General features: G+C 46.8%; 2 protein-coding genes across 6 annotated transcripts in view; one reads left to right on the top strand and one right to left on the bottom strand.

Moving 5' to 3' along the window:
• The window catches only part of COG5 (component of oligomeric golgi complex 5), a 307029-nt gene extending 291522 nt beyond the window's left edge, over positions 1-15507 (top strand). For 2 of the 3 annotated variants that reach the window (XM_064575411.1, XM_064575410.1), the window contains 3 exons: positions 7154-7280; positions 7769-7848; positions 14718-15507. In XM_064575411.1, coding sequence (XP_064431481.1) covers positions 7154-7280; positions 7769-7848; positions 14718-14832 — 322 coding nt within the window. In that variant the 3' untranslated portion in view covers positions 14833-15507. The remainder of the gene's footprint in view (positions 1-7153; positions 7281-7768; positions 7849-14717) is intronic. The other variant, XM_064575412.1, reaches the window with a different exon arrangement.
• Positions 15508-15798: 291 nt separating this feature from the next.
• HBP1 (HMG-box transcription factor 1) overlaps positions 15799-27925 on the bottom strand; it is a 28383-nt gene continuing 16256 nt past the window's right edge. For 2 of the 3 annotated variants that reach the window (XM_045864886.3, XM_064575424.1), the window contains exons 7-11: positions 27474-27630; positions 26632-26776; positions 20711-21028; positions 18219-18360; positions 15799-16862 (exon numbers count right to left, since the gene is read on the bottom strand). In XM_045864886.3, coding sequence (XP_045720842.1) covers positions 16845-16862; positions 18219-18360; positions 20711-21028; positions 26632-26776; positions 27474-27630 — 780 coding nt within the window. In that variant the 3' untranslated portion in view covers positions 15799-16844. Of the gene's footprint in view, positions 16863-18126; positions 18361-20710; positions 21029-26631; positions 26777-27473; positions 27631-27925 lie in introns of all 3 variants that reach the window. The other variant, XR_010406602.1, reaches the window with a different exon arrangement.

Genomic DNA, 27925 nt, shown 5'->3' with positions numbered 1-27925 from the left:
CCCTCTACTTTGTCTTGCATATTTGTAATTGGCAAAGATTTCTTTTTAATGCCAAAACAAGAGACTGAATTATATTTCTCAAATGCCCATCTGTACAGAGTTGGGTTTTAAAAAAAACTTAAAGTTGGATCACATGTGTTTTCAGATAATGTCTTTGGATCAGCTCAGACCTTTTAAGAAGTATTTAGATATTTTATTGAAGCGTTAGGGTTTGGTGCTACCAAACGTGGACAGGTTGAATGATTAAGAGGTCCTGAGGTCACTGATTCACCAGTCACCTGCCTGTACCATGAAAATAACCCCAATAAGACTCCCATAAAGTCACTTACTGAGTAATATGGTAACCCAGCAATCCCAGTTGGGTGATAAGATGCTGAGTTAACAGAATCAGCCAGCATACTTGAGGTTATTGACCAACTAGCTCTTGAAAAAGGTGTGGGAAAGCTGTGATTTGGGATTTGCTGTATTAAGATTAGGCTGTTATTTTTGATAGCCCCGGCTCCCATGTTTTATTGTTTATTGCACATGTATGAATTAAAATAGTGCTTACCTTTCTGTGTGCTGAGGCAAGATGGCTTTCATCAGCATGCTTTTAAAGTTGTATCACGGTGTGGGAGACAGGTTTGACAGTTTCGCATGAGACCAGTTCTGTTGTCAGTCATGTAAGGTGGGAGGCTGCCGCCAGCCCTCTTGGGGACTTCTCAGGCGAAGAGCCGTCTCTGACGGAGCATTTGAACTTATAGTGGTGACACCTTCTAGTACCTGTGTATGGATTGAGAAAGTAATGATCGAGCAATGTATAATTAAAAACACTTATGCTATATGTAGCCAGTAACAATTTATATTGCTGATTAGTGTCTAAAAATATGAAAAGTAACTTTGTAATGCATCATGAAATGAAAAACAGACTACTGAACAGTAGATATGATATGATCTCTACTATATTTTTTAAGACAATAAGTGTATGTGTGGAGAGGAAAAGTCAAGAAGGATAAACATCAGGGCGCCTGGGTGGCTCAGTTGGTTAAGCAGCTGCCTTCGGCTCAGGTCATGATCCTGGAGTCCTGGGATCGAGTCCCGCATCGGGCTCCCTGCTCGGCAGGGAGTCTGCTTCTCCCTCTGGCCCTCCCCCCTCTCATGCTCTCTCTATCTCATTCTCTCTCTCAAATAAATAAATAAAATCTTTAAAAAAAAAAAAAGAAGGATAAACATCAAAATTTGGGGATAGCAGGATTGTCACTAGTGATTTTTCCCTTTAGAGGTTTTCTATATTTTTCATGGTTTGTGCCTTGGTTGTTTTATATTTGCAGTTGGAAAAGCCAGTAAATATATTTTAAAGTCCCTCTCGTAGTGTTATTCCCATTTAAAAATAACAAGGAAGCTAAAAAATAATATAAAACATTCTAAAACATTATGTAATGGGAGGGGGGTGAGAAAAATAGGCAGGCAAACCACCAAAACCCAGGAGGCTGGCCTGCGTCTGGCTTAGAGGCGGTGGCTGCAGGAGAGGGCAACAGGCCCATGCAGGGGCCTCTTTGTGAGGGACAGTGACCGACCGAGCCAGCCAGACCCTCCAGTCCACCCCCACTGCACCCAGATACCCCGACACTCCGACACCAGGCCTTCCGGGCGCTCCTTCCCCCCGTCATGTGGCCGTCTGCTGCAGGGTGCTTGCTTCTTGATGGTCATATTAGTGGATTGGTGAATGAAGCCAGCAAGCTTCTTGCATACATTTACATTTTACTGTCTCCCTTAGAGTTTCTCAGGCAGCAGCAATTGTTTTCTTCCCCAGGACAGAGTGTGGCCTCACAAAGCTGCTGACATTAGGTATTAGCCCTTGGGTGATCTGTATTTCCACACGAGACATATGTTCAGAGCTGCATGGCCCCGTCCTTGTCCATCCCTCTGCAGCATGGCCTTGTCCCCTGAGTGGGGTTTGCAAGGGAAGTTACCCTAGCTCCATCTGGCCAGGGGCCTGGAAGCTCCGACTTGACATTCTCAGTGCAGATCCTTGTGAGGCAAGGGACAGAAAAGGGACCTCATGCTTTCACCAGCACAGGGACCCAGACCTGCCTTTGGGCAGACCCCAACACCTTTGCTCTGGAGGGCACAGCTTTCTCCCTGAATTACGCCTGCAACATGCTTGCTGGGAGCCTCATTAGGTTTAATGAAAGCCATCGGGGGACAGGAGCTGCTCCGGGGGACATGTTGGCTTGAGGGGCGGTAGAAGGAAAGCATCAGGAACCCTGGCGTGTAGCATTGGTGTCTGCTGGGTTTAACTGTAGGCGTGGGGAGGGTCTCCCGCGTCTCCCGTGTGCTCCCTGGGATGCTGCCTCTCGCCTGCACGTTTGTGGAAGCAAGGGCAGCCGTCTCTGCGGCTTCCAGTTGGAGCACCAGGACCCCCAGATGTGTGCCAGCCTTTCTTTGTACTTGTGAACCCATCCCCGGAAATAGCTATCTCCCCAAGGTTTCAGATTTCAACATGTAGCCAAAAGGCCGCGCTGTCTTGGGCCTGGTTTGGCTTGTTGTTTGCCGATACTCGGGCAGTGCTAGGAGCACCTGGCAAACAGGGAGGGCTGGGGAGTTGGCTGAGCCTCGCCTTCATTCTAGCAGTCACTCTCGGACCATTCACTGGGTGCTCAGCCTTGCGAAGTGTGTCCCTGGTACTTTACCGTTTCGCCTTCACCACGACACTTCCAAGGCAGGAGTGATTCCCCAGGAGGCACCGATGCTGAGGGGGGTCACTTGACGTGGCTGCCTGTCTGAGTCATGTGGGAATTCCAGAGCTGCCTTGCAGACCCAGGGCGGCCTAACCACTGCACCCCAGAGTTTATTCCAGAAGTTCCTGTTCGTTTTTACTCTGGTTCTAGAATAGCACCTGAGTGCTTCTCTAAGTCATCCAGGAGAATGTCAGTGTGAAGAGAATCTGAAACCCCGCCGTGTGGTGACCTCTCACTCTGCAGTTCCCGCCTCTCACCGCCATCTGCTGCATAGGGGCTTCTGGGATGTGCCTGCAAAATGCTGAGCCACATGTAAGCTACGGTTCCTAGAGGACGTCTGCCTGAAGCCTTACCTCCTCCCCTGCTCTGCTGGGGCTGATGACATCTAGACCCTAAGAAAGGAACCTGCGAGTTCTCTCGCCTCTTTACTTGGAGCCCTGACTTACCTACAGCCATCAGCTTCCTGCTCTGTTCCCCCGGGACCCACACGGCCCCTTCTGCCACACTATCTGGGTCCCTGGCCTGCAGGCCTCCAGCCTTCTCTTCGCCTCTCCCGAAGGGAGACCCTGTGTGTCCTGTGCCGGGGGAGGGGAGGGAGGGTACTTGTGTTTCCCTCCCCAACCTCATTTCTCTGCGGGTTCTAGATCTCAGCGCACATTCCCTGTGGTCTCGCCACCCTCCCCGGCCCCTCACCCAAAGGAGGTTTGGAATGGGGGGTGTGGCAAGTGGTTTGGGCCTCCACCGACGGTGGATGTAGACATAGGGACACACAGTCTTACTTTACTTCATAATTAGCCAGAACCAAAGACCGACAGCCACCTGGCTGTGCGTCACTTCAGTGTGGAGATCCCTACTGCAGAGACGACTTTTTCTCATGGGACCTAATACGTGATTAGTAAGACTGCCCGCTGTGTGTCAGGTGTAACCTTGGAAGTGCTGCTCTGTTTCGAGCACTCTTCTCTAAGAACGGTATTGTGGCATTTGGGGTAACTGCGTTTTGTAACATCTTAATTAATTTCCTTTTGTTCCTTGTATCACCTCAGATGGAGATTTATTTAACTTGCCAGTATTTCAGATTCCACCTGGAATCAGGGAGAAGGGAAGTGCTCATGCTGTGTTCTTTCAGACTCTTAAAATGAGCACCAGAAGTGAAATGTCTGTATTTGATGTTTACAGGTAATTATGTCAGTGATGCATGGTATGGAAGCAAATCCAGTTTTGCTCTCCATGGCTCATTTGGTAGTCCTGTTAGTGGCTGGAGGAGAAGATTTGGTCTTGGCAGAAAAATAACTGCTCTGACTCAGAGCTACAAAGGGACAGGTGATGAAACGATCCTGCTGAAAAACGAGCCGGTTTTCACGAGGCCTGGTTGTGCGGGCACATCAGCCAGCAGCGTCGGTGCGGGTCAGCTGCTAGACTCCCTCCCTCCCGTCCTGTCCTCACTGCTTGTGTGCCCTTGTACCGTTTGCGGTCTGCAGCAAGAGTATATTAGAGGAAAATAAAAACACGGTATTCAGACCATGAAAGCAATTTAATTCTATAGATGCGTTTCATGTTTGACTTGAAACTCCCTGAGGCCAAAGGTAAAAGAGAAGCTGAATCAGCTATGTAATCGTCATTTTCAGAAGGAAGAAAATCCATGAGTTTTCAGAGAACGTTCCATGTTCCCCGTGACCAAATGCTAAAGCACCCGTATCCGGGACTTCGTACGCCGAGCACTGAGAGACGTGGGGACCAATAGTCTTGTCGTCCTGAAGAAGAGGCAGAAGGGCTTCCATATGGCTGCTCTTCCCTAAGTCAAGGACTGTCACACAGGACTGGCCCCCCAGGGTCTCCTCCTGTCATGGACTAGGGTTCAAGATGAATCCTGCCAAATCAGATGGCGTAGGCAGAGTGAGCTTTCCTGGGGCAAGGGGAAAGTCTCATCGGACCAGAGAGGGAGGGAGAGACGTGAAGGCCTGAGTTCTCCTGTCTCCCCACATGCCTCACGGCGGCTGTCAGCCAAGCCAGGCCTGCAGGATGAGCCTGTGACCCCAGGCAGGGACCCCTCCCCACTGCCTCTTTCCCCTGTTATAGCTCAAACTGGGGCAGCCTGGTCACTGGCACGGCAAGCAGACTGCTTGGCCACCCGCTGGGTTTGCAGTTCCAGGGAGTTCTTGGTGAATAGCAGCTGCTTGGCACACAGGGACCTTGGCCGGGAGCTGTCTGAGCTCTGCAGCTGGCAAATGGGACCAGCGTGGCCTCAACCCCACGCCAATCCCCGAGTCCGCGCCCAGAGGCCTTTAAGACGGTCCCAGTCCTTGCCCCGCAGGATTGTAAGGTCAAGCCAGGTGCCAAGAGAGACTGTGTGACATGGTTGAGGTACATAGGCGACTGGAGGGCCACTTTGACCCAGAGAGAATTTGGAGTCCCTAAAGAAATAACAAGTGCTTGTCCCTCAAGGGGTATCCTGTAAGCATTCATTGTTCTCAGGCTTTTCTCTAGTTGTTGACAGTGTGAAATTGTACTTCTTCCAGGGCTCTCTGTTCCCCACTGAAAAGAAATGTCTCTGCTCTGAAAACAGGTTGAATAGTGGCTACAGTTGATTATCCTCAGAGAGGCTGCCTGGCAAAATTCAGAGCCAGGCTGTCTGGGTTCGAATCCTTACTCTTCCCTTTTCCAGCTTTTATGTGGTCTCTCTATCCCTCAGTTTACCTACCCGTAGGATGGGGAAAGAACCTACGGACCTCGTAGGGTTGTCTACAGGAATCTGACGTGTTTTAAGCAGCGTCCGGCACGTAGTGCACACTCACGTGGCAGCAGGTGCCGCTGGGCTGGTTAGACTCGGCGCGCTCATGCGGATGGAGACCGCGCACGAGGGCTTCCGGGGTGCCTGCCGACAACACCAAGCCGCCCTCAGCGCCGGCTTCATACCTTCCTAGGTGCTTGACTCACTGCCTACAGCCCTGCTGTCGGATGACTGGGGCCTTGGGGATCTTCAGGGCAGGGGTGCTGCAGCCTCAGGGGGCTACAGGAGGTCCCTAGGGCGTCACCCCCCCCACACACACACACCATAGGGCCTGGTGTGTGGAGCTTTATGGATTGTTGCTGACGGCCGGCACAAATGGCCTGAAATGTGTCCACGATGACTAAAGAAAAGAAGTTATGGGATAATTTTATTTGATAAAATGTTTGAAATTAGAAAAATCCTTAACAGAGATAGATTTCATTTACAGAATAGTTAATATAAAGACATTCTATTCTAAGAGGCACGGCTGGGTAGCGCAGTCTGTTAAGCGTCTGCCTTCGGCTCAGGTCATGATCTCAGGGTCCTGGGATCGAGCCCCATGTGGGCTTCCTATTGAGCGAAGAGTCTGCTTCTCCCTCTCCTTCTCCCTCTGTGATCTCTCTCGCTCTCCCTGTCTCTCAAATAAATAAATACAAATCTTAAAAAACAAACATTCTAAGATTAATCTGGATCCAGTGAGAACCAACCGCCTGTTGAGAGCACTCCTACTCTTGACATGAAACCTTTCATTCATGTGAGGAAGCGGCCGGTCTCTGGGTTGTGCAGGCCTCCTGTGTGGATGGGAATAATTAGGATGGGGCAAAGGAAAAGCCCAGGATACAGAGCTGTTTCACACGCTGCTGAATCGTTTCTGCTCCTGACAGAGGTACTGCTCTGCCACCTTTCCTCTTGAGATTCAGCCCCTACGGCTGGGCCTGTCCTCACCTTCTGTCCGTCAGAGCCCAAAGCCAAGGAGAGGTCAGTGGAAGTTCCCAGGTATTCCTGCAGCTGGTAGGTGACTGGTGGTGGGGTAGCTTTGCCTGCACGCCCTTGTGAAATAGAGGGGGTGACCCCCAGATGTGTAATGTATTGGAAGGGACCTGGCACAGATCTCGATGGGATGTAAGGTAATAATTTCGTACATACAGGACATAATTGCCCTTTGAAAGTTGTGTAGGCAGTGTTTGCATTTACCCATGTTAGGTTATAGCCCAAAGAGGGATTTTATTTAAAGTGAAAGCTGGAAGTTTTGACCAAGATAAGAATCTATTGGTTGTAACTGCCTGAAGGCTTCATTGTTGCTTTGATTTCAGCCTGTCCATCAGATGAGCTCTAAGAGGGGGATTTGCTGAGCCCCCTTGCGGTCAGGTCACACCCACAGGCCACTGAACTGGGGGTCAAAGAAGGAGGTGAAGGGCAGGTCAGGCTGCCACAGTGTATAGGTTAGGGGTGTGTGCGTGTGTGTTTGTGTCTGTCTTCAGGCTGAAGGGGAGGTGGGTTAAGAAATGGCTAAGAAATCACTAGTTTAGGATGCATGCTATTACTGATTCTTCCGCTCTTCCGCTACGCTATTGTAGTCTACCAACATGCTATTAAGGTTCTTCTACCAAATCGCCTCTTTCAGGATTGAACAATGTGAGATAACCATAGCTTTTTCTTCCTTTAGACCCCTGCTCTTCCAGACGAGCGAACATGTGGCCAGTAGCCCCGCCTTGGGGGACATTATTCCTTTCAGCATCATTATTCAGTTTTTGTTTACCAGAGCACCTGCTGAGCTGAAATCCCCTTTTCAGGTAATAAAGTAAAGCCAGAATCCTCTGATGAGTCCTCCCTCTTCAGTCTATAAATCCAGAGCCCCACTCACAGAATGGGTTCCTGGCCTTCTCTTGCCTTACTTAGTCATGAATCCCTCCCTGCCTTGGAAGTGAATGATTCAGGAAAGAAAATGCCCACCACTCAGCCTCGACTCTCTCAGCAATGTAAAAATTACCTGAGGAAGCCGGAATTCACTCTTTAAGTATAATGGCACAAGTAATTTATGTTCAGAAAGCTTTTTTGATGGAGGCCCCATTTCTTTTGCTGATCCACCGGCAATTGGCTAATCCAAAAAGTTCCCTGGGAGTCGAGAAGGTGCACCAAAGGCTTGCCACCTTCCTTCAGGCAGGTGTTTGGGGAATTTCATCTTGGGAATCCTTGAGATTTCTTGTGCCAGTATGTACTGTCCTTCATGGGAGAATGTGGATGCACCCTGTCTACTCTAATTTGTGTTCCGACCCTGCAGAGGGCAGAATGGTCCCACGCACGCTTCTCCCAGTGGCTAGATGACCATCCATCTGAAAAGGACCGGCTCCTCCTCATCAGGTAAGGCCGAGTGTCCCCGGGCCACCTGCGTGTTGCAGCAGCTGGTGGGCTGGAGGCGGGGGCGCCGTGGAGGAGGAAGGAGCCGGGCGGGGGTGGGCGGGGACACACGGCGGCGCCGCCGTGCGGCGGGCCGCCTCAGTGCGCAGGCGCGCGCCTGCTGGCGCACGCGGCGCGGTCCTTCGCTTCCACCTCTTCACGTCGCCTGGTGGGCCGCCCCCTGCCTGATGCCGCCCTAGGAACTGTGCGGCCTGGGCTTGAGAACCAGGGCGGCCGACAGACTCCCTGCTGGAGGCCCCATTTTCCGCTTCGTGTTCCTGTGTTGCCGTCACTGAATTGGTGGAGCGCACATGTGAGTAAACTTTTAAAAATACCGAAACGTGACAGTTACTACAGAAAAGGACAAACCCAGCGGCCGTCGAGATGCCACACGCCCTCCGGGAGCACGCGCGCAGTCCGCGGGCCCGGGCAGCCCTCTTCCTCAGCCTGCTCCTCAGGAATTGCTCTCCCCCCCATCTCCAGCACCCTCCAGCCACCAGACCCAAACGGGGCCGGGCTTGCCTTCCTCCTCCGCGCTTCGGCGTTGCCCGCCACTTCCTTCTGTGGTGGTCCGCGCTGCCTGACTGAGGACATTTGGCCGATGCTCACTGCGCGCCAGGCCCTAAGGACAGAGCAGACGGACAGGCGGCCCTGCCCTCCCGAGCCTCTGCGGCACATCTGCCCTCTCCTTCCGTTCTCGTCTCTGGCCGCGTCGGCTCGTTTGCTTTTTCTCAGTCGAGTGTGCAGAACTGTCTTCTGTCCACTCCTCAAGTGCCATCATTTCCCACAGTTTGTGCCTGGCTCTTTTTCTTTCACATTCCGTGTATACTTGGGTCCCCAGGTGAGCCCATCTAGACCCCTGACTCTGGTGATCTCTTCTGTCCTCATGGCTCCGAGGCCTGTGACTCACCTTGATTGCCCAGGGCCTCGGCCCCGCAAACTGGCTGTCATCTGTCACTCAACGTTTCAACCCAAAATGTTAAAAACAAATCCTCTTTCTTCTCAAATCTTCTTTCTCCCAGACTCCCCATCTTGGTTGGGGTGTCACCATCACATACCGGCCCAGCCAGAAAAACCTTTGCAATGTCATGCAACTCCTCAGTCACCCTCGTTCTCCAAATCTCAGTCAGTCATACTTCTTAAAGAGCTCCTGAAGCCATTCTCAGCCCTCCCAGGGGGTGCTAATGCTGTCGGTGTGGGGAGCGCCGCACCGAGCAAGCCTGTGCTTGAGCTCCGTGCAGAGGGATGAGCTGGGTTCCCCAAAGCCAGATGGGGCTGTTGCGGCCAGGTGGTGCTCAACCATGCTTGCACAGGAGAATCCTTTGCAGAGCTTGGAAAAAGCCTGGTGTCCAGGCCACCCCCTCTCAACCACCTCCGAATCTCCAGGGCGGGGACCTGGCACTGGGATTTCCCAAAGCTTCCCGAGCAGTTCTGCAGCACGGCCAAGGCTGAGCCTCCACCAAGAAGGAAGCTGGGAGGGGCCGTTGGGAAACACAAGTCCGTTGGCCTCTGGGAGGGACCCCGAGCCCTCAGGTTTGGTGCCCAGAGCCAGGGTGAGCCACTGGCCCTCTGGTGCCTGTGTGGGTAAGGAGCGGATTATCCCGGGCCCCTGCTCTTCTTTGCAGGTCTATTACTCTTCTCAGCTGTGAGCGTCTGGCCGAGAAATGGGACAGGATGCCAGAGGCCCCTCCCATCAGTTCCTGGGGCCAGTTAGAGCTGCCCTCAGAGGGGCCTTTAGGGAGGGATGAGAGGCTTGGCCTGGGGCTAACGCAGATCTGCGATGTCTTGGTGGCTTTTCTTTCCTGAGTCTCGACTCGCTTAGCTGCAGCACACTGGGTAATAGAGGATTCAGGACTCAGTTTATTGAACGGGGCTCATTTGTGTCTTAGCAAGTTGGAATGAGTTCGTCCACAACAGTTGTCCTGCTGTGGGCACATCACAAATCTGTTTGCTTTTGCTTCTCTTGAAAATGTCTCCTGAGTGATTTCATCAGTAGTGCTGTTGCTAAGCCTAAATTTAGCAACTGAAAATCAGGCTCAGAAATACTGTCATGCTTTTTAAATAAGGCTTATCCATCACACATGTCTGATATCAGAACCTCCAAGCCCCGGGCAGAAAACTGAGCCCTCCTTGGGGGATTCCAAAACACCGTGCTCCTGCTACAGCCCAGGCTGTTGGCAAGGAGAGAAGCTTTGTCCTAGAGAATGTTCTTTCTTATCTATTACTGCAAAACTAATTTGGTCCCTGCGTGCTGAAGCACCACTAGATGACCTTCTTTTCCCTGTAGATAAACCCAGGGTGAGCATTGCTCTTTAAATGTCAGTACGTTTGTTCTGACCTTTGGGGGAGACCCTGTCGTGTGCTCATCTGTCCCCCCCAGCGCAGTATGCTAAGTTGTCATAAATAGGCCAAGTCAGGAGACTGGACTGCTGCTGAGTGAGTGGCAAACTGAACTCTCTTCTGCCTGCCTTTCTGTTTCTTTTCGACACCAGATGTTTCTCTGGAGCGTGCATGGATACTAGTCACGATCATGTTAAAATCAGAGGAATCACTGACTCGTGGGGCCAGGTGGTGTGAGTGGGAGCACACAGGGTTCCTCCGCCCGCACCAGGCAGGGGCGGCAGCCTGGGGGAGGGCCTGGGGCTCTGTGGGTGTTGAGTGAGCTTCCAGCAAAGAGGAGGACTGATTCTCGACCCTGCAGGGGGGCGGGGGTGGGCCTCAAGCTCTCGATCTCTGCTGTGGAGCGGCAGTCCTCCTCTGCTCCTCCTCAGCCTGTTTGCCTAGAACACCTTCTCACTGTCAGAAATGTTGACGAGCTCTGTTGGCCCACCCATGCTTTTTATCTGTTCAATGATGGGACAGTTGTCGCTGTCAGGGGCGGCCGTGGGCCCTCTGTCCTCCCACCATGGCCCAGGGCCCGCAGGCCGAGAACCATCCCAACTCCGCGGCCCTTCTGCTGAGTGGCAGGATCCCCACCGATGAGAGGAACATTTGGTCTCCCCTCCTAGTGTCCCTGTGGCACTGGCTACCTGCGGCCTGGGTGCCCAAGGTGGGACCAAGAGCGAGGACGGAGCCCGGGGGAGTCAGGGGCTTCCTTGTCTATGAAGGCATGTGGTGGATCTTTAAGTCATTTGTAGATTTCATACTAATGCCTGACGAATGGATTTTGTGTTCCATAAAAACCTCTACTTGGCTGCTTTAGATCACACTGAGCTGTGTTGCCGTGTTACCACCAGCCATTCCTCTACTAATTGTGCAATTCCTGTACTTTTTTTTTTTTTCAATAAGGGTAACTTTAACAATCTGCTTATTTTGATGACAAACGAGACTTGAGACTAACTCTTATATAATGCTTGGCCTGACTTCCGAGAAAGATGATGTTTTGATCAAGCAAATGAAGTTATTTAATAATTGCTTGAAAATCTTGCTCTGATTTTATGTGGGAGGGTAGCTTTAATCTGTTTTTCTCCCTCTAATTCTGATGGTGTTTTTCCTGAATACCAAAAACTAACCAAACTCATTTCTGAACTTTCTTCTACATATTGTGTAGTTTACGTAATGTCTTGTCCTTTTGAATGCGAATGAAACAAGGTTGATTTTTGTTCATTTCTTAGATAAAGTGGATCTAATTCATTCACTACAGAGCGACCGCAATCTCTCTGAATTTCAGTGCGTGATGTCTTAGACGCACCACTGTCTCAAAGACAGTCGGAGCCCTTAGGGGTTTCTCTTCCGTGTATGAGTCTGCAGGGGCTACATTTTGGGAGTCAGGCGATGCCCAGGATGCCGTAGCAACTTGAAAAGTATTACTAAAAGAGCAAGATTTTTCATAAATCGCTTCATGAAGGTTCAGCTCTGACATGAACTAAGGCGTCTCATAAAACATTTTCTAAGACCATTAAGCTCCACTTTTCATGTCGGTGCTGCTTTTGTGGATCCTACAGTCCCGTTTCTCCTTTATTTGCTTCCTTCTGCACTCTTGTCATTACTTTTCATTATAGTTTATCTTTCTGTATTTCTAATTCCTTTTTTAAAATTCACCGATCATACATTTGTCAAGCGCTACGTCCTGAGGCTGCAGAAAGGAACAAAACAGCCCCGACCCACCAAATGAAGTTACCTTCCTGAGAGGGAAGCTCACCAGGGGCCAGATACTCTCAGTATAATAGATTCTTACATGCGGTGTGAGAACACGCAATGGAAACCTAAACAGCGTGCTGGCTTACGGGGACAGTCTGAGGCCGCCTGGAAGCCTGGTGGGGGGAGCAGTGTTTGAGCGCCTTGTGGGTCCAGAGATGTCCCTAGAAGAGCCCCAGGTGCTTCCCAGTACAGTCTTTTAATTCTCCTAACTGTGCATGCAGCTGTCCTTCCCATGTGGCCGAGGAGCGAACAGGCACAGCTCGGTGGCGGGGCAGAGCCTGCGTCCCACACGGCGCACCGACAGTCGCCCTGCCTTGAATAGAGCCCGGGGACTGCCGTCGGGAATCCCACAGTGTGGGGTCCCACCAAGCCACGGCTCCAGACACGGAAGGCTTAGACCTTTTCCACCATTTCTCGGGACTCCGAGGTGGTTTCTTTTGTGCTGCCTGGAGTTCGAAGAGGCTCCGTCAAAAAGAAAGCATTAGAGCCGGCCCCTAGTAAAGCACTCTGTGGGGAAGACGGCCCGGAAGAGCCCCCCCCCAAATAAGAGAACGGAGAGAGACCTAGGAGGATGGGCTTCAGGAAGGAGGGGAGAGGCTGTGTGGTGGGAGGGAAACGGGCCTTTCACAGCCCTTCCTTGTTGGGCAGATACAGCTTCATTTCTGAGCGAGGCTCACCGTGGGCCTCGGGGTCAGGCTCAGGGTCAAGTGGGGGGAAGCTGCTCTGCACGTGTGTGGGTAACACGAACAATGGCAGCTAATGATTTGAAGGGCTTTTGGGCCCCAGCACACTATCCGGAAGCCGGCAGCAGCACGGGCAGGGTTGCGGGAGGTCACGATGAAGCTGGTGCTCTGTGGGTTGCGAGTGTAGCCCCGGCCTCATGGGATAGCGCGTGGCCGGCGCGGGCAGCAGAGGCGGCGGCGGCGATGGGCGCCCCGCACGGCAGGAGTCGGACGGAAGCCAACGGGAGAGGGCGGACTGGGGCTGGAAATCTGTGAGCAAGAGTCAAAGAGGACTTTAGGGAGAGACTTTGGGGAGGGGCGGGGGCCCTTTGTTGAAATAGGGGATGGTGGGCAGAACACTACCCGGAAGGGCTTTTCCCCCTACGTTTCGTTTCTTTTTTGATGGACTTTTTTAAATTTTTTAAATTTTATTTTTTTTAAAGACTTCTTCTTTGAGAGAGAGCGTGAGTTGGGGGAGGGGCAGAGAGAGAGGAGAGGAGCAGACTCCCCACTGTGCACGGAGCCTGATGCCACAACCAAATCATGAGCTGAGCGGATATCGAGAGTCAGGCGCTTAACCGGTTGACTGAGCCCCCCAGGCGCCCAGATGGACTTTATATTTTAGAGCAGGTTTGGGCTCACAGCAGATTTGAGAAGGTACAGAGAGTTCCCATCCACCTGCAGCGTCCCCCACGGGCGGTCTGTGGGTACAGTTGATGAGCCCACCTTGCACATCATCGTGCCCCAGAGCCCCTGGTCTCCGTGAGGGTTCTCTCTCGGTGTCATTCGTTCTCGGGGTTTTGGAGTGCCCTGTTTCTGACAGGCGAGTTGGAGGGGCACCTGGGCGAAGTCAGATAATGCTGCCCAGGGCACAGGTGGAAACAAGTCAGGAGGGAGATCAGGGCGGACAGGAGGGACTGGGCCTCAGTTATGCGTCCCAGCGGGGCCGTGAACTGGCTGGCAGGGGGGCGAGCGCCCCAGAGCCAGCGATAATCAGCACATCTGACCAGGGGGGGTCAGTATGCGCAGCGTTTGGGAGCAAAAAAAAAAACGGTTAAGAATTACATACTAGACTTGAGACTGAGTATGTGAGCTGAGTAATGGTATTCTTAACTTGCGTCTTCCTGGAAGTGCTCTCATCTAATCTCAGTGTGAAACTTAAAAAAACCAGTAGGACTATGATGAAAATTTTGTCATACTTGGGGCATCAGTAGACCAATATTGAAAATCTTTTAACCATTCTTTTTAGCTGCAATTAAACATGATAGAACACTTGGAAAACTTTTTCCATAAAGGTCCGGATAGTGAGTATTTTAGGCTCTGCAGGCCGTATGGCCTCCGTGGGCCGTGTGGGCCCCTGTCGCCGGGAAGCGGCCGCACACAGCAGATGAGCCCAGCGCTCCGTTTGGCCTGTGGGGCTCGTTTGTGGATTCAGGAGAACATCACAGTCCTCCGTTTTCACGGGCTGGTGGCACATCCTCGTGGCTAAATTCAGACCACCTCCTTATCACAGGCTTTGCTAAAACCCAGAGCCCAGCAGCAGTGCCGTCTCCCTGTGGGTTCACACTCTCCTCAAACCCAAGGGTGTTGAGCGCCGCCCAGGGGGACAGTGCGTGCGCCCCCGGGCGGGCCTTCCCGCGGTGCCGGGCTCCCCCTTGTGAGCTCTGTGAGAAAGCACAGGCTGCCTGCGCCCAGTCAGAAGCCTTGATCGCGGAGGGGAAGGCAAGCGCCACGGTGCCTGACTGCACCATCAGACCGCCGAGTACAGTGCAGGCTGAACAGTGTGTGGGGGTTTCCACAGTAACCATGGCAGCGCCACCCCTGGCTGTTTGAAGGCTGTCACTGTGTCACTCAGCTTGTGGAACTGGCCACAGCAACGCCAGAAATGGGCTGCCTTTACATATTGGTACCCTCTAAGTGGTTTGATTTCCTTTATTAATTTTTTGACATTGTTTTCATTCTTGTTTTCAGGGGAGCTCTGGAAGCTTATGTTCAATCAGTGAGAAGTAGAGAAGGCAAAGAATTTGCACCAGTTTATCCCATAATGGTTCAACTGCTTCAGAAAGCCCTGTCTACTCTTCAGTAACAACGTGAAGTAGTTCTCAATCTCCCTTTTGCGCGAACCCACGGTTGGCAGTTAACCTAAGAAACACTCTAAAAACCAGCTACCATCCACCACTTTAAGAATGTAATCAACCTCTCTGTACTTCCCGTTGATCTTCTCCTTACCTCTCGAGCCCCTCTCCCTTAAGTAAAAATGTCAAAATAGATTCATCACTACCTTCAAACTCCGTGGACCTGATTTTTCCAGAAAGATACCCAACTCTTTTTTCTTTCAGGATTTCTTTTTTTTAGGAGACTAGCTAAAATTTCTTTCCCATAAGAGTCCCCCTCTGTGTACACACACACCCTAAGTTCCCGTTGCTTTTTAAGGGCTCTGACCAAGTTATAAATACCCTGTTGCTCCCAATTAACCTTTGCCCTCACTAGGTAAGTGTGCAGCCCAGTGGTTTCCAAATTTGACTGCACATTAGGGTCACTGGTGGAAAGCTTTTGAAAATCCTGATGCCCAGTGCACACCCCGTGTTGACACATCTGGGGGTAGGGCCAGGCATCCGTTTTTGAAAATATCCCCGGGTGTTTCCAGTATGCAGCAAAGTCTGGGAACCACCGGTATCTCCCAAAGCTAAGACATAGGGTCATATGTTGTTTAAGTATGTCTTACTGTATCTGTAATAAAGACAGAGCAAGGCTGTCTTTATCCTCTGTGTGTCATTCTATTAAAAGCAGACTTTGGGGGCTGTTCAACTTTGTAGTGGAGATGTCAAGTTAAAAACAATTTTTAGTCTACAAAGAAAGATCTTTCACATAGATAATCTAGACCCGTGTTTTTCCATTGCCCGTGAGCTGTCACTAACAAAACATTTTGTTTCTAATTTGTTTGTTTAAAAACCCCATCAGCAACTTCTTAATGTATTTTCCATGCCCCGCACCTGTTGTTCAGACTCAGACATGAAGTTCAGTCAAGTTCAATCCACAGAAGTCAGAGATAAACAATTTTTTTTTTCATTTTATTTGAAATAATATACAAGAATATAGTGTGCAAAATTTAGGGGCAACATCATGAAGAAGTGTAATGAACTGAAATCAATTTTACAGCTGTGATTCCTACCAGAAACACCACTTGGTAAGTAACATGAAAAGCCATGATTGTAGCTCAGAGCAGAAGCAGCTGTCTTGCCAACGTGTGTGCTCTCACCTCAGACAGCTGGAGAAGTAAAGTGCACGTGTTGCACTGCAGGAAGTGCAAAGTCTGCCCCCACCATACACATAGGATGACAAACAAGATATTTAAGATATGTGGCTGAGGAGATACAGAACACGAAGTTAAAAAATACAATGGTGTCAACTGTTAATAGCACCATGACAGTGACTATATCCCAATGCTATTAACTAACTTGACCTGGGCCCGGGCGAGGCCTCCGCCGCAAGTCCTGCATGGGTGCTACCGCCCGGTGCCAGGCTCGGCGTGCCCGGGGGACCCTGTGGCAGGCGGCACGCGCACACTGGGACGCCGACACCGGCCACGTGTTCAGGAGCTCCCGGGTTTGGCACAGATGCTGGGCCAGTGCGGTGGTCGCTCACGGAAAGGCCAGCTCCCGGCTCGGTTTCATTCCACTATGTGTACAATACAGATTAATAAGCAGTAAGGAGCCAATGTATAAACAGCAGTTACATATTTTTAAATTCCCCTTTTGTACAATTTAAAATAAAACATGTATACACTCTCCTCTCTTTCTACTGTACTTTAGCACCACAGGATATCAATTTTCAAGCCTATATTACCTGATAGACATATATGAAGTTTGGAAGAAAAATAAGGCAATTTGGTTTACAATGTTGATAGTTTTAGCTTACTTAATGCTCTAATGGAAAAAGCAAATCCTCACTCATATTATTAAATCATTTCAAGACTCAATGCTATCAGTATCTTATGGTCACACGAATTCAGGACAAATGGTGACACCTCGATCTTCTTAAGTCCCTCCGTCAACAGTGTTTATGCAACTACAGACTTAAGAACATACGCATCCTGGCTTAATGTTGCTGTGAGCCCTGTGGAGAGAAAATTAAAACAGCGAATGTTTACAAGTCAATACACAGTAATTCTACAAATGAAAGCTAAGATGAACAGAATGTTTATAAACTTACTATTTAAAAAAGATCACTTTCTCAAATGGGGTGATTTTTAAAAGAATGCTAACACCCAACAGCTCAAGCATCCAGAAAATGTATGAGAACAGTGACGAGATGGGTTAGGAGAGCAGCAAAGAAAGGGGATCTAGGCCAAGTCCTACCACACTCAAAACCAGTTGAGCCACCCTCTTCTACTGGAGTCTGGCTACCATCTACTTCTTTACAAGAAATTCCTGATAAATGTAAGCGATTGTGAACTGCATGTTACTCTAAAAAGACATACGCATAAATCTACAGAATAAATATAAGGCATCCTTGGCCAGCCCTCCTGCTCCAAAGGACTGATGTCTTCCCTTCATTTTTAAACGGTACTTCAAACTGAGCTCACTCCATTCTATCATGTGAAGTTTTCTTCAGAATTAATCAAAAAACTCGACTTAAAAGTTGCTAACCTAGTAATGGAAACGTTCTAAGAATCCATTCCATCCAAGGTTGTGTTTTTATGCTGTGAATTCATTTACAAGAGTATTCCTGGGCCTATTTCTTCTTCTTCCCGAGGTTTTTAATCTAGAAGTTCTGTGCGAATGTCAGAAGGCCCCATGAAGGTTAATGTGCCCCATCCTCCTCAGCCCCTGCCCATTTATGAAAAGAAAGGCTGTTGGGGCGCCTGGGTGGCTCAGTTGGTTAAGCGACTGCCTTCGGCCCAGGTCATGATCCCGGAGTCCCAGGATCGAGTCCCGCATTGGGCTCCCTGCTCGGCAGGGAGTCTGCTTCTCCCTCTGACCCTCCTCCCTCTCATGCTCTCTGTCTCTCATTCTCTCTCTCTCAAATAAATAAATAAAATCTTTAAAAAAAAAAAAAATAGAAGGGCTGTTGGGACATGTCACCCCAAGATCAGAAAGATTTTGTACCGTGCTATTGAGTTGGTTACACCCATTTTTCAACCCAACTAAAAATACTACCATTCCAAAATTATTTTTCCACCTCAATATTTCTGGATAAACATTCTTCTTAAGCATGCCAGACACTTCTATTTTCCACACTAAAAAAGTAAATGGCACTTCATAATTTAAATAAATAAATAAGGCAGCCTGTCTCATAGGGTGGTGTAAAAACATTATTAGGTTGTGAAATATAAAAAGGCTGAAAGTATAAAAAGGCTGAAAAAGAGCCTCTATACCACCTTTTCAAGGTTATATAAGCATTGTTCCACACGCCAGTTCAGTTATGGGGAGAAGTCAAGATCTTTTTGAGCAACTAGTTGTTGAAACCTACTGAATTGGTTCTTTTCCTTTTCCAACAGTCAGGATTTAGGCGTTTTTGTTCTTCAGCCAAAGCCTTTGCTTCTAACGTATACATCCTTCTCTCTTCATTCTTCATTTTCTTCCACCTGTCGCCGAGGATCACGCTTATGGCTCTGTAAAATAAACATGCACACAATGCTGAAGGCCAGAATTTCTCGTAAGATGCATGTCCAGTGCTGCTACCTCAGGAAGAAATAGAAAGTTAAAAGAAAAAAGACAAGAATCTTGTCCAACAGAGAGAAGGGAAAAGGTCAAGGCTATCGTAGTCATTTCCAGTAAAATCTCAAGTCCCATGGGCCCATTCATCATCATCTTGGCAGTTAAAGCCTCCTGGAATGGTGCCAATATTTCCAGTTGTCAGAGGACATCTAAAATGGCTAAAAACTCAGTGTCCTACAGAGCTTAAAGAAAAAGGTGAAGTACTTCAGAGACATGGTTTAAATTACCACTGGCTCTATGCTGGTACATCGGTTTCTCAAAGATGCTTAAGCTCAAGGCAGTGTTCGGTATCAGCAGCATAATGTACTAAAAGCTATTCTTGCTTTCTCTTTGTGCTCATAACCCATCAAACAGTTATGATCAAAGTTTCATTCATTCACGTAACCATAGTGAAAATGTGGTGGCATGAACTATGCGCACCGTACCGTTTCCCTCCTAAGACAAGGCCAGATAAATCCTAGATCATGTGATCTCTGTACTTGAAGAAATTGGATAAACTCAAAGGGAAAGAAGTCCGACTGGATAAAACACATCATGATAGAAATCTGAAGCTATTTCCTATTTATATTTGTTAATCTCCCAAAACCAGTGTAAGTCTCATCCAGAACATGCAGACAGAAACCATTTTCCTTCTGTGGAGAGCTTTTAACCATTAACTTTGTGACACAAAGGTCACATACGCTGCACGAAGTAGATACGAGTGAGCTCAGTGCCTGACGTGGAAGCTAGAGCTGGGCTAGAACAGGAAGCACAGCTCTACTACTTAACAAGGAATTCGGTATGTAGTAAATACGGGCAAGTGTGTATATATATATATTTTTTCCAGTAAGTTGATGCAATTAAACATTGTACTGCATCTTCCTTTATAAAAATAAAACCCAGTTTTTATAATCTCTGGGTTAAAGGTACCATGGTTGACACACTGACCAGTTAAATCGGTAAGAAACATTTAGGTATCAATTCCCAAATCAGAGGTGCATTTGGTTTGAGAAGTTTCGCTTTTTAAAATGTAAATACTTAAAAATTTAGCTCATGAGAAGAGAGTGGTAGCTGCCAGAGGCTAGGGGTGGGGGGTGGATGAAATGGGTGAAGGGGGTCAAAAGGTACAAACGTCCAGTTATAAAATAAGTAAGTCATGGGGCCGTAAGGTGCTGCACAGTGACCACAGTTAGTACTGCTGTGCTGTGTGTCTGAAAATTGTGAAGAGTAGCTCTTAAAAGTTCTCGTTTCAAGAAAAATTTGTAACTGTGTGGTGATGGATGAGAACCAGACTTCCTGTGGCGATGGTTTCATGGTGCTTACAGCTATCAAAGCATTATGCTGACCTGAAACTATGTCCACTCCTTCTCCCTCTATATAAACAATTAAGCTCATGAGACATTCAAACTCGAGTTCAAAACTCAATTATTTTATGTGGATAATCATTTGACTTTTCTCATGATATCAAGGAAGAGAGTACTGATTGTCAGGAAACTGGGAAAACTGGAAGAAGTAATTTTAATACATGGAGAATTAGGCTGGTTTGAGAGGAAGTGAGTAGAGGATGCTAACAGATGAGCTAAGAGTGTAAGTAAACAGAGTAGAAAGGACTAGAGTCAGTTTTATCCCTGGGTTCTGAGGACACCTTTATGTTTAGTCTTTTGCAGTTTATAGTGATTTCCACATTTGTCAAAAGGCCACTGCCTGCACATTCTGTAGCATGACACAGTTGTGAGGACATCCTTGGGATCTGACACAAAAAACTTTTCTACGGAATAGTCAGTTGTTAGAATTGTGACTTCCAACAGGCAAACAACATTTAATATTATTTTAGAAGGCATATCTTTAGGTAACCTAAAGTCTCTCCAGGTGTTATAAAAATATTTACCCATGACCCTAAAAATGCCACTTAAACTCTTTAAAGTCAACCTAAGAAAACGAATTCAATAATAAAAGCTATTGGGGGGTGCCTGGGTGGTTCAGTAGGTTAAGAGTCTGCCTTCAGTTCAACTCATGATCCTGGGGTCCTGGGATCGAGCCCCGCATCAGGCTCCTTGCTCAGCAGGGAGCCTGCTTCTCCTTCTCCCTCTGCCCCTCTTCTCATGCTCTCTCTCTCTCACTCTCTCAAATAAGTCAATAAAATCTTTATAAATAGTAATAATAATGATGATAAAAGCTATTGGGGGATAAGTTTACTTAACTATCCCAGTTCCTGTGAAACTGCACTGGAGTGTTAATTATTACAATCAGAAATACTCTTTTTACCTGTTATCTTTCCCTGGATACATCTGAGTATATTCAACTCTATATTTTTTGGCAAAAAGCATGAAGGCATTCATTGGTCTTTTGCACTTGTTAGGAGAAGTGGCGCTCACAGTCCCTGAGCTGTGGGTTTTGACAGCTTTAGCATACAAGGAATTGGAAGAGAGCTGTGATGATCCTGGTGAGCCACAGTTTTTACTGAGTCCAGATCTTGCAAAGTCTTGACCTCCAGGCCCTCCACAAGACAAAGATGCACGACGCTGACGAGCCATACTACTTAACACATAGACTGCAGAAGAATCCATAGGTGTGAAGTCATAGCTAAAAAAAAATTTATTAACATGGTTTTAATTCAGTTTGATTTGTAAAAACAGGATTTAAAAAAAACAAAAACAAAAACCTTAACACCTGATCAGAAACTTCAATGTATATAATGTTAACCAACCCTACTTTAATAACTTCACCATCAATAGTTGCTTATAAGCTGACAGCTTGTATATGCACTAAAACTGTTTTTTTAAAAATCTGCAGAGAATACAAAAGAAGAAAACTTCAAGCCCCCCACAAGAATGTTATAATCCACGTACTTTATTCATAGCAAGTACCTCCTCCAGATCCCATGCAACCCACTTAATTACTACTTTAGATTCACTTTTTGACGAATTTGATAATCTGATTTCTTGGCCAACAGAAGCCTAAAAACAGCTAGAAAGTTAAAATGGAGCAGCAGGGCATATACCAGGCCTAAGTGCTACACAAGACCAAGTGTTGGGGAGGGACAGTCAAAAGTGGTTGAATACAGCTAAAGGAACTTAAAATTTTTTGTCTGTTTAGGTCAAAATAGTCATGTATACATCCATCACCCCTAAAGGCCATCCATCTAGTAGAACACAGCTTCATAACTTAAAAGTAAGAACTCACACTGATCGGGCAAGGCCATATTTTGGTAAGTATATTCAGTTTACATGAGCATGGAAACAAGTTATGCATATTCTCATTTTCCCAACAAGCTTGCTTAGTGAGTATCATTATCCTCTCTTTATATAAAGAAACAGGCCAAAAAAGGAACAAGTACTATTCACTCAAGGCCCCACAGCTACTACTAGATCCAGCCCCAGATCTGTCCACCTCCAAACCCCTAGGTTTCCTCACCAAAACCACAGTGCTCTGCCTTGCCACTGGCTGACATCAAGGTGAACAAACAATAATCAGACTCATTGAAAATATCACCTCAAAAGTGGAGCTAATATAGATGACAGCCTAAAGATTACACCTGTCAAAAGATTTCTTTGGTTCCAAATGTGTTTACACCTACTGCTTATACCTTTTATCTTAACAGAAAACCTTGTATTCTAAATCTAGCCCCTACTCTCTCCCTGAAACAGAAATTCTGGCAATCTATCACAACAAGTCGATATTGGCTACAGAATCAGATACAGTAAGTATCCGCCTAAAGGTAAAGCAACAGGGGATTACGAATTATCCCAGAGACGGGGATGGAGACAGCGAAGTGCAGGAGGCCCGGACCATTCACTGCACACAATAAAAAAGACTTCTACCGATTATCAACCACACAACGTGTGGTTTTTAGAGGTATTACATGAACTCAATGTAAATATGACTCCAAAACCATCTAATCAATGCTTAGCAGTCAGGATCACGTCCAAGAAACAATTTTGGCTGTCCTCAAGCGCCTCCCATATATAATTTAGAAAAACGGCAAAATTAAGCATTATAAATGAACCTGACACAAAATTATTAATCTCCCCCGAAGGAAGTATTTGATTACAATCTGAAATACCAAAAAGATTTAAGAAAATTGAGGCAAGCTCATGAACTACTGCAATTTGAAAACTCTACCATCTAGTGGTACGAATGGAGCCTACCCTCCGTTTCCATTATGGATACAACTTACTTAGAAACATTTAATCACCGAAATCTGGATTCTGAGCGGACGACAGCATTAAAAAGTTGCAAAGAACGTCTAACAGCTTCACGTTTCGCTACGCTCGGCGTGCGAGCCTTTCCCCGCCGCGAGGCCCTGCGCCGCGCCCGCCTCCACGCCTGCGCCCCGGCTCCCCGCCGCGGCTCGCTCAGGTCACCCTTCCCACCCTCGCTAGTCCCCCCTCGAAAGAAAAACCCGCCAACAGGCTTAGTCTGTGAAGCATGTATGTCTGTTAACCAGACACTCACTTGAATCCTCCCTTCAACACGATGCTCATTTTACACATTTTTTTTAAAGAGCCACCCAAAAGTTCACCGACGCCCGCCGCAAAGCGGGGGGCCGGGCGCGGGGTTGGGGCGCGGAGGCCGGGCTCCAGAGCGCCCGTTCCCAGCAGGCCCCGCGGCCTCTCACGCGCTCACACCGCCGCACACGTTCACTGGGCCCCGCCCTCCTCCGGACGCGAAGCCGAGGCAGGCCCAGGGCTTAGCACGGTTTAAATGCCCACGCCCGGCACACACCCCGGGCTCTCAAGTATTTGATGACCGACTGAAAAGGTAAAAAAAAAAATGCTGGAGAACGTGATAATATAACATTTTAACTAGGTTCAAACCCCACCTCTTCCAGCAGGTTCAGTAAACCATGGACCTCAGTTAACGTCTCTCCAAGACGCATGTAACACAGACCGTGCGGCTTTGCGGAGCTGACAGGGCGGCGCCCACAAGACCTAGGGCCGAGACGGGCGCGCAGCAGTGCTGTTACTGCCGAAGTAGCCTAGACTGGTGAACCCTCAGATGATACAGACTTGAAACCTGGTTCTGATACTAAGGGCTCTTTTGGTTCCTGAACCGCCCCCCACACCCCCCTCCGGTAAAGGGAGGATGGAATCTCATCGGGTAGGGAAGAGTACCTCAGGTGACATGTGCACAGCACCAGGGACACGATGGGCACCCGCGAAGTGTGTTAAATTCGATCACTCGAACAGAAATGCCAACTTTGCAGAGTCAGAAGTGTGTCTTGAAAACTGCCTGACACCTAGAAGACTGGCCTCAATTCTGTGTCTCCAATGGGCTTCTCCAAATCATGCTCTCACTTAGAAGCTTCCTTTCCACAAATGAACTGGAAACTGTGTTTAAGGGCTCATCTATGGCCGACTTCTGGTCCTTACCAAGCTATAATCTACTCAGATGTCCTCTGTACAGCATGACCCAAGAGCTGGCCCCAAATCCCCAAACAGTCGCTGCAATGTACTCTGGGGTTCCCTCTCAGACAAGGGTTTCTTCTTCCTGTCGTTCTTTCCCTCCTCGCCCTCCTTATGCCACGCAGCACTCCCCTTAACCCACCCAGTCATAATCTAACCCACGGCGAAATGTAGGCAACTGCATGCTTCTCAACTCTGTCATGGTTTCTCCTGGATGAAACTGCCCATCTCCCAATCCTTTATGAGGAGCAGAAAGGAGGGTGTTGCCGTCACTCCACAGGAAAATGAGCCCAATGTCTAAGGTCATCTCAGGAGTGACTGCTATTCAGTGGGACCAAGTGATGGGAAGCTACCATCTTGGCAAAGCAGGAAATAGGTAGCCTAGTATTCCTTTTTGCTTAAAAGAAAGTTTTACACTATGCAAGACTTGATAAAAAATGTATATAGCTTTTATGTTATAGAGTATACAAATAAATGAGTACACCCACAACCTAATTAAGAAATAGAATATTTCTATCAATAAAGTTCCACATTTGCCACCCCCCAGCGAAAGCCACTCTCCTGAATGGTTTATCATCCCTACTTTTTCAATGTTATTATAAAAATAATAAATTCATAAACAACAGATAAACACTATAGCAGCATTAATTATGTTTACATCAATTGTATCAACATGTAATATGTGAAAGTCCTGTTACACAACAAAGAGGTAACACAGCAGGCCAGACTGCTCTCCTTTTGAGGGCATCTGTACAAGGTTGGCCCACGACTAGCATCTGGAATTAGGATTTCAAGGAGAGTTCTCATCATTCCACAACTGGTAAGAGTGGCTCAGTGTGCCTAAACTATGTGTACAAACGACATGGTTTACCCTGAACACCTGCTTCCTTTTGGAAGTTTGGGATTTGGGTACGTGCAAGGCAGAGGCAGCCTAGGCTACCGGCTCCCAGTAAGACCCTGGTGCTGAGGGTCCGTCCAACAGCTTCCCTGGCTGACGCCCAGTAATACCTGTTGTCAGCACTCACTGCCGAGAGAGAGAAGCGTGCGCTGTGTGACTCCACTGGGAGACGAGTCCTGGAAGCCTGGCTTCCTCCAGACTTCACCCCACGTGCCTTGCCTTTTTGTGATTTTGCTTTGTATCCCTTTGCTATAAGAAATCTTAGGCATGAATGTGACTACAAACTAAATCCTGGGAGTCATCCTACTACATCACTGAATCCCTAGCGTAACTGTATAATGTGTATTATATATACTACATAAAAATTACATAAATGTAATTAGGTTTATAATTTTGTTAGATATATTTCCAAAGAACATCTGATTCCATAAAAAATGGAATGATACTGTAGATTTCTGAGACTAATTTTACTTAACATTATTTCTAAAACTGATCCATGTTTTACAATGTATGGCTATGGCTCATTCATCTTCCACTTATAAAAAATTCCACCATATGATTATATCACAAGTTATGTATTCCCTCTGCAGTTGATGAATATTGCATTGTTTCCATGTTTTTGCTATCCTGAGCAACACAGCTATGACCTTATTACCTACCTCTCCCAGTGCGTGTCTATGAGAATTTACTTCTCTAGGGTACACATACTTCTCCAGGTACAACTACTACAGTCAGTGTTATAAAATAAAACCAAATTACCTTCCAAAGTTTTTCTATCTCTAGAATATTCTCACCAAAATGTGAGAGGTATCACTGACCTACACCCTAAGAATGTTTAGAGTATCAGATTTTCAAACTGTCTCATTTCTCTCTAATTTTTAGAACAGTATCTATGAGGGATGTAATCAAACAGCATTTAGATTCCAATCTGCAGATGTTTACTGAGCATATAACCTGTGCCAGGGCCTGTGCTAGTTGCTTTTTTAAAACAATAGCCTCACATATCCTTTTGCAATAAAAATATATTATTAACATTATGTTTTATTATGTTAAAACGAATGAAATAAAACCTGTAGGCCAGCGGGAATTCTGAATTTAATAATTATCTTAGAGAAAAAAAAGAGTCTTAAAATCCCAGATACCTACACACACACTTTCTCTGGATAATTCCTGGGCTTAGGTAACCAACCACCCCGATCCCAGTGTGCCCAAGCCCGTGAGGCTTCCAGGGCTCTGGGCCTTTCAGTGCTAAAACCAGTAAAGCTGCACCCAAACTGAGACAGTTGATCAGATCAGCCTTCTTGAGTGTCAGGACACATGGGTACTTATTCTGTTCTCAAGAAAAATCACTTCCCTCTTTAAGATTTTCCAAATGTCAGTTTTTTGCCATTTTTACTGTTTGTTAATTCATGCAACTAATGCCCTTGGTTGAAATGAATATTAAAGAACAGTTAAGGAGAGAAAAGAAAGGGTAACAGTTAACTACAAAAAAGAACACCATTAGGAGACTTGTGGCCTGGTGAAAACAGCCGGCTGGATATGGCAATTTTATATATATATATATATATATATATAAAAACTATCAAAGCTCGGCTCTGTAGTTCTTGGTCACGTAACATGTGGTATTTTTCCTAATCTAATACCAAATGTTTTATGAACTCCTGGTTTTCCTATACGACTACTTTATGAAAAGCTCCCCTTGAACTATTATTTTACTTTAATTACCTAGTATTTTTTCATTTCATCATGTACATACTTACTCTAAGTAGTCCTTTTATAATTCTCAAATCTTTTAGGTTTAACCTCCTAAATATCTGACTTAGCAATCATTAAAGAGATTAAAGGTAAACATTAACAGAAAAAAAGAATTAACCCAATATTACCTTTTAAATGTATCAAAAACACCTGAATCATCAAAATTAATGGCATCGGGGTGTCCAGGAGGTAGACATACATCACCAATATGAATTTCACAACATGGGATGCCATGCTGTACCACAGTCAAGCTTGGATAAAATGATGACCAACCTAAAATTAAATCAAAGAGCAGTTACATAAAGGATGGGGATGGATAGAAGGGGCCCTAATTATTTATTCTATGATATACCTATCAGTTCTGAGCCTTAAAAAGTTATTAGTTAAGTCCCAGCAGACTTTTAACATGTCCTGTATCTCTGCTACAAAGCAAGTCCAAGTATTTTCTTCAAGCAATGCAAAAGCTCTCCAAAACTAGTTTAATTCAGCATTTTATTAATACACAGATTCTATCAATCGGCACTTCCACAATTTACAAGATAGTAAATGATAGATGATGATGACTGAGACCATGAAATAGCTTCTGAATTACCATTTTTCACACGGTGTTGTAATAGATCTCGGAAAAGTGATTCAGATATATAGCATATTTGGTAACCCTAAACCAAAATGCAATTACCAGAATACTCCATTCCCCAAACTATACAAAGATAACAGAGAGCTGCTTATATAGTGTGTTACAGGAGTCTAAGAGTTCCTACCCACAGGAGGTGACTCCTGCTAAAACGCGTACACATCAGTAGGTATTGTGATAAGGCACTTCCTATGGTAGTTCTCTGTAGTTTGAAAGAAGTTTGCCCTTCAAGGTTTTTTTTTTCCTTAATCATCAAAGAATTATGCCACAAGACATAGTAACAGATTTAAGAAGTCTTCTTTAAAAAGTTACTATAAAATCAAATTGAAGCCCTACCTTTATTCTTAACATAGAAAGGGTGGTCCAGCTTACACTCTACAGTAAGTAAGCCGTCTTCCTCTGTACCGGGATCAAAAGTCAACTTCAGTACAGACTCGCCAAATGATACACTTTCTTCATGTGATAACAACTTTAGACCATCAGAACCATAGCCCTGAAAATACATGCATAGAGTGAACAAACAGGCAATGTTTAATTCAACACATAGTGAAGTTCCTATTACATGTAAGACTTTGTGGAAAAGGTAACAATAAACAAGACAGGATCCCTGTCGGTAAAGAAAGGCACATCTATAAACCACTACAATGTAAAGCAGACTGGAATGAGCACTTTAACTGAAGTGTAAAGGATGCTAATGGACTTTAATGAAGGGAGGTATAAACTCTGAGAGAGACTAGGAAGGGCTTTCAGTTCCCACTTCTAAACCCAGAAGTTAGAAGAGCGAGCCT

The sequence above is a fragment of the Mirounga angustirostris genome, unplaced genomic scaffold, assembly GCF_029215605.1.
Source record: "Mirounga angustirostris isolate CCGP_5_RB_7025 unplaced genomic scaffold, mMirAng1.0.hap1 SCAF_12, whole genome shotgun sequence".
Lineage (NCBI taxonomy): Eukaryota > Metazoa > Chordata > Mammalia > Carnivora > Phocidae > Mirounga > Mirounga angustirostris.
This window is presented reverse-complemented; position numbering and strand designations above follow the sequence as displayed.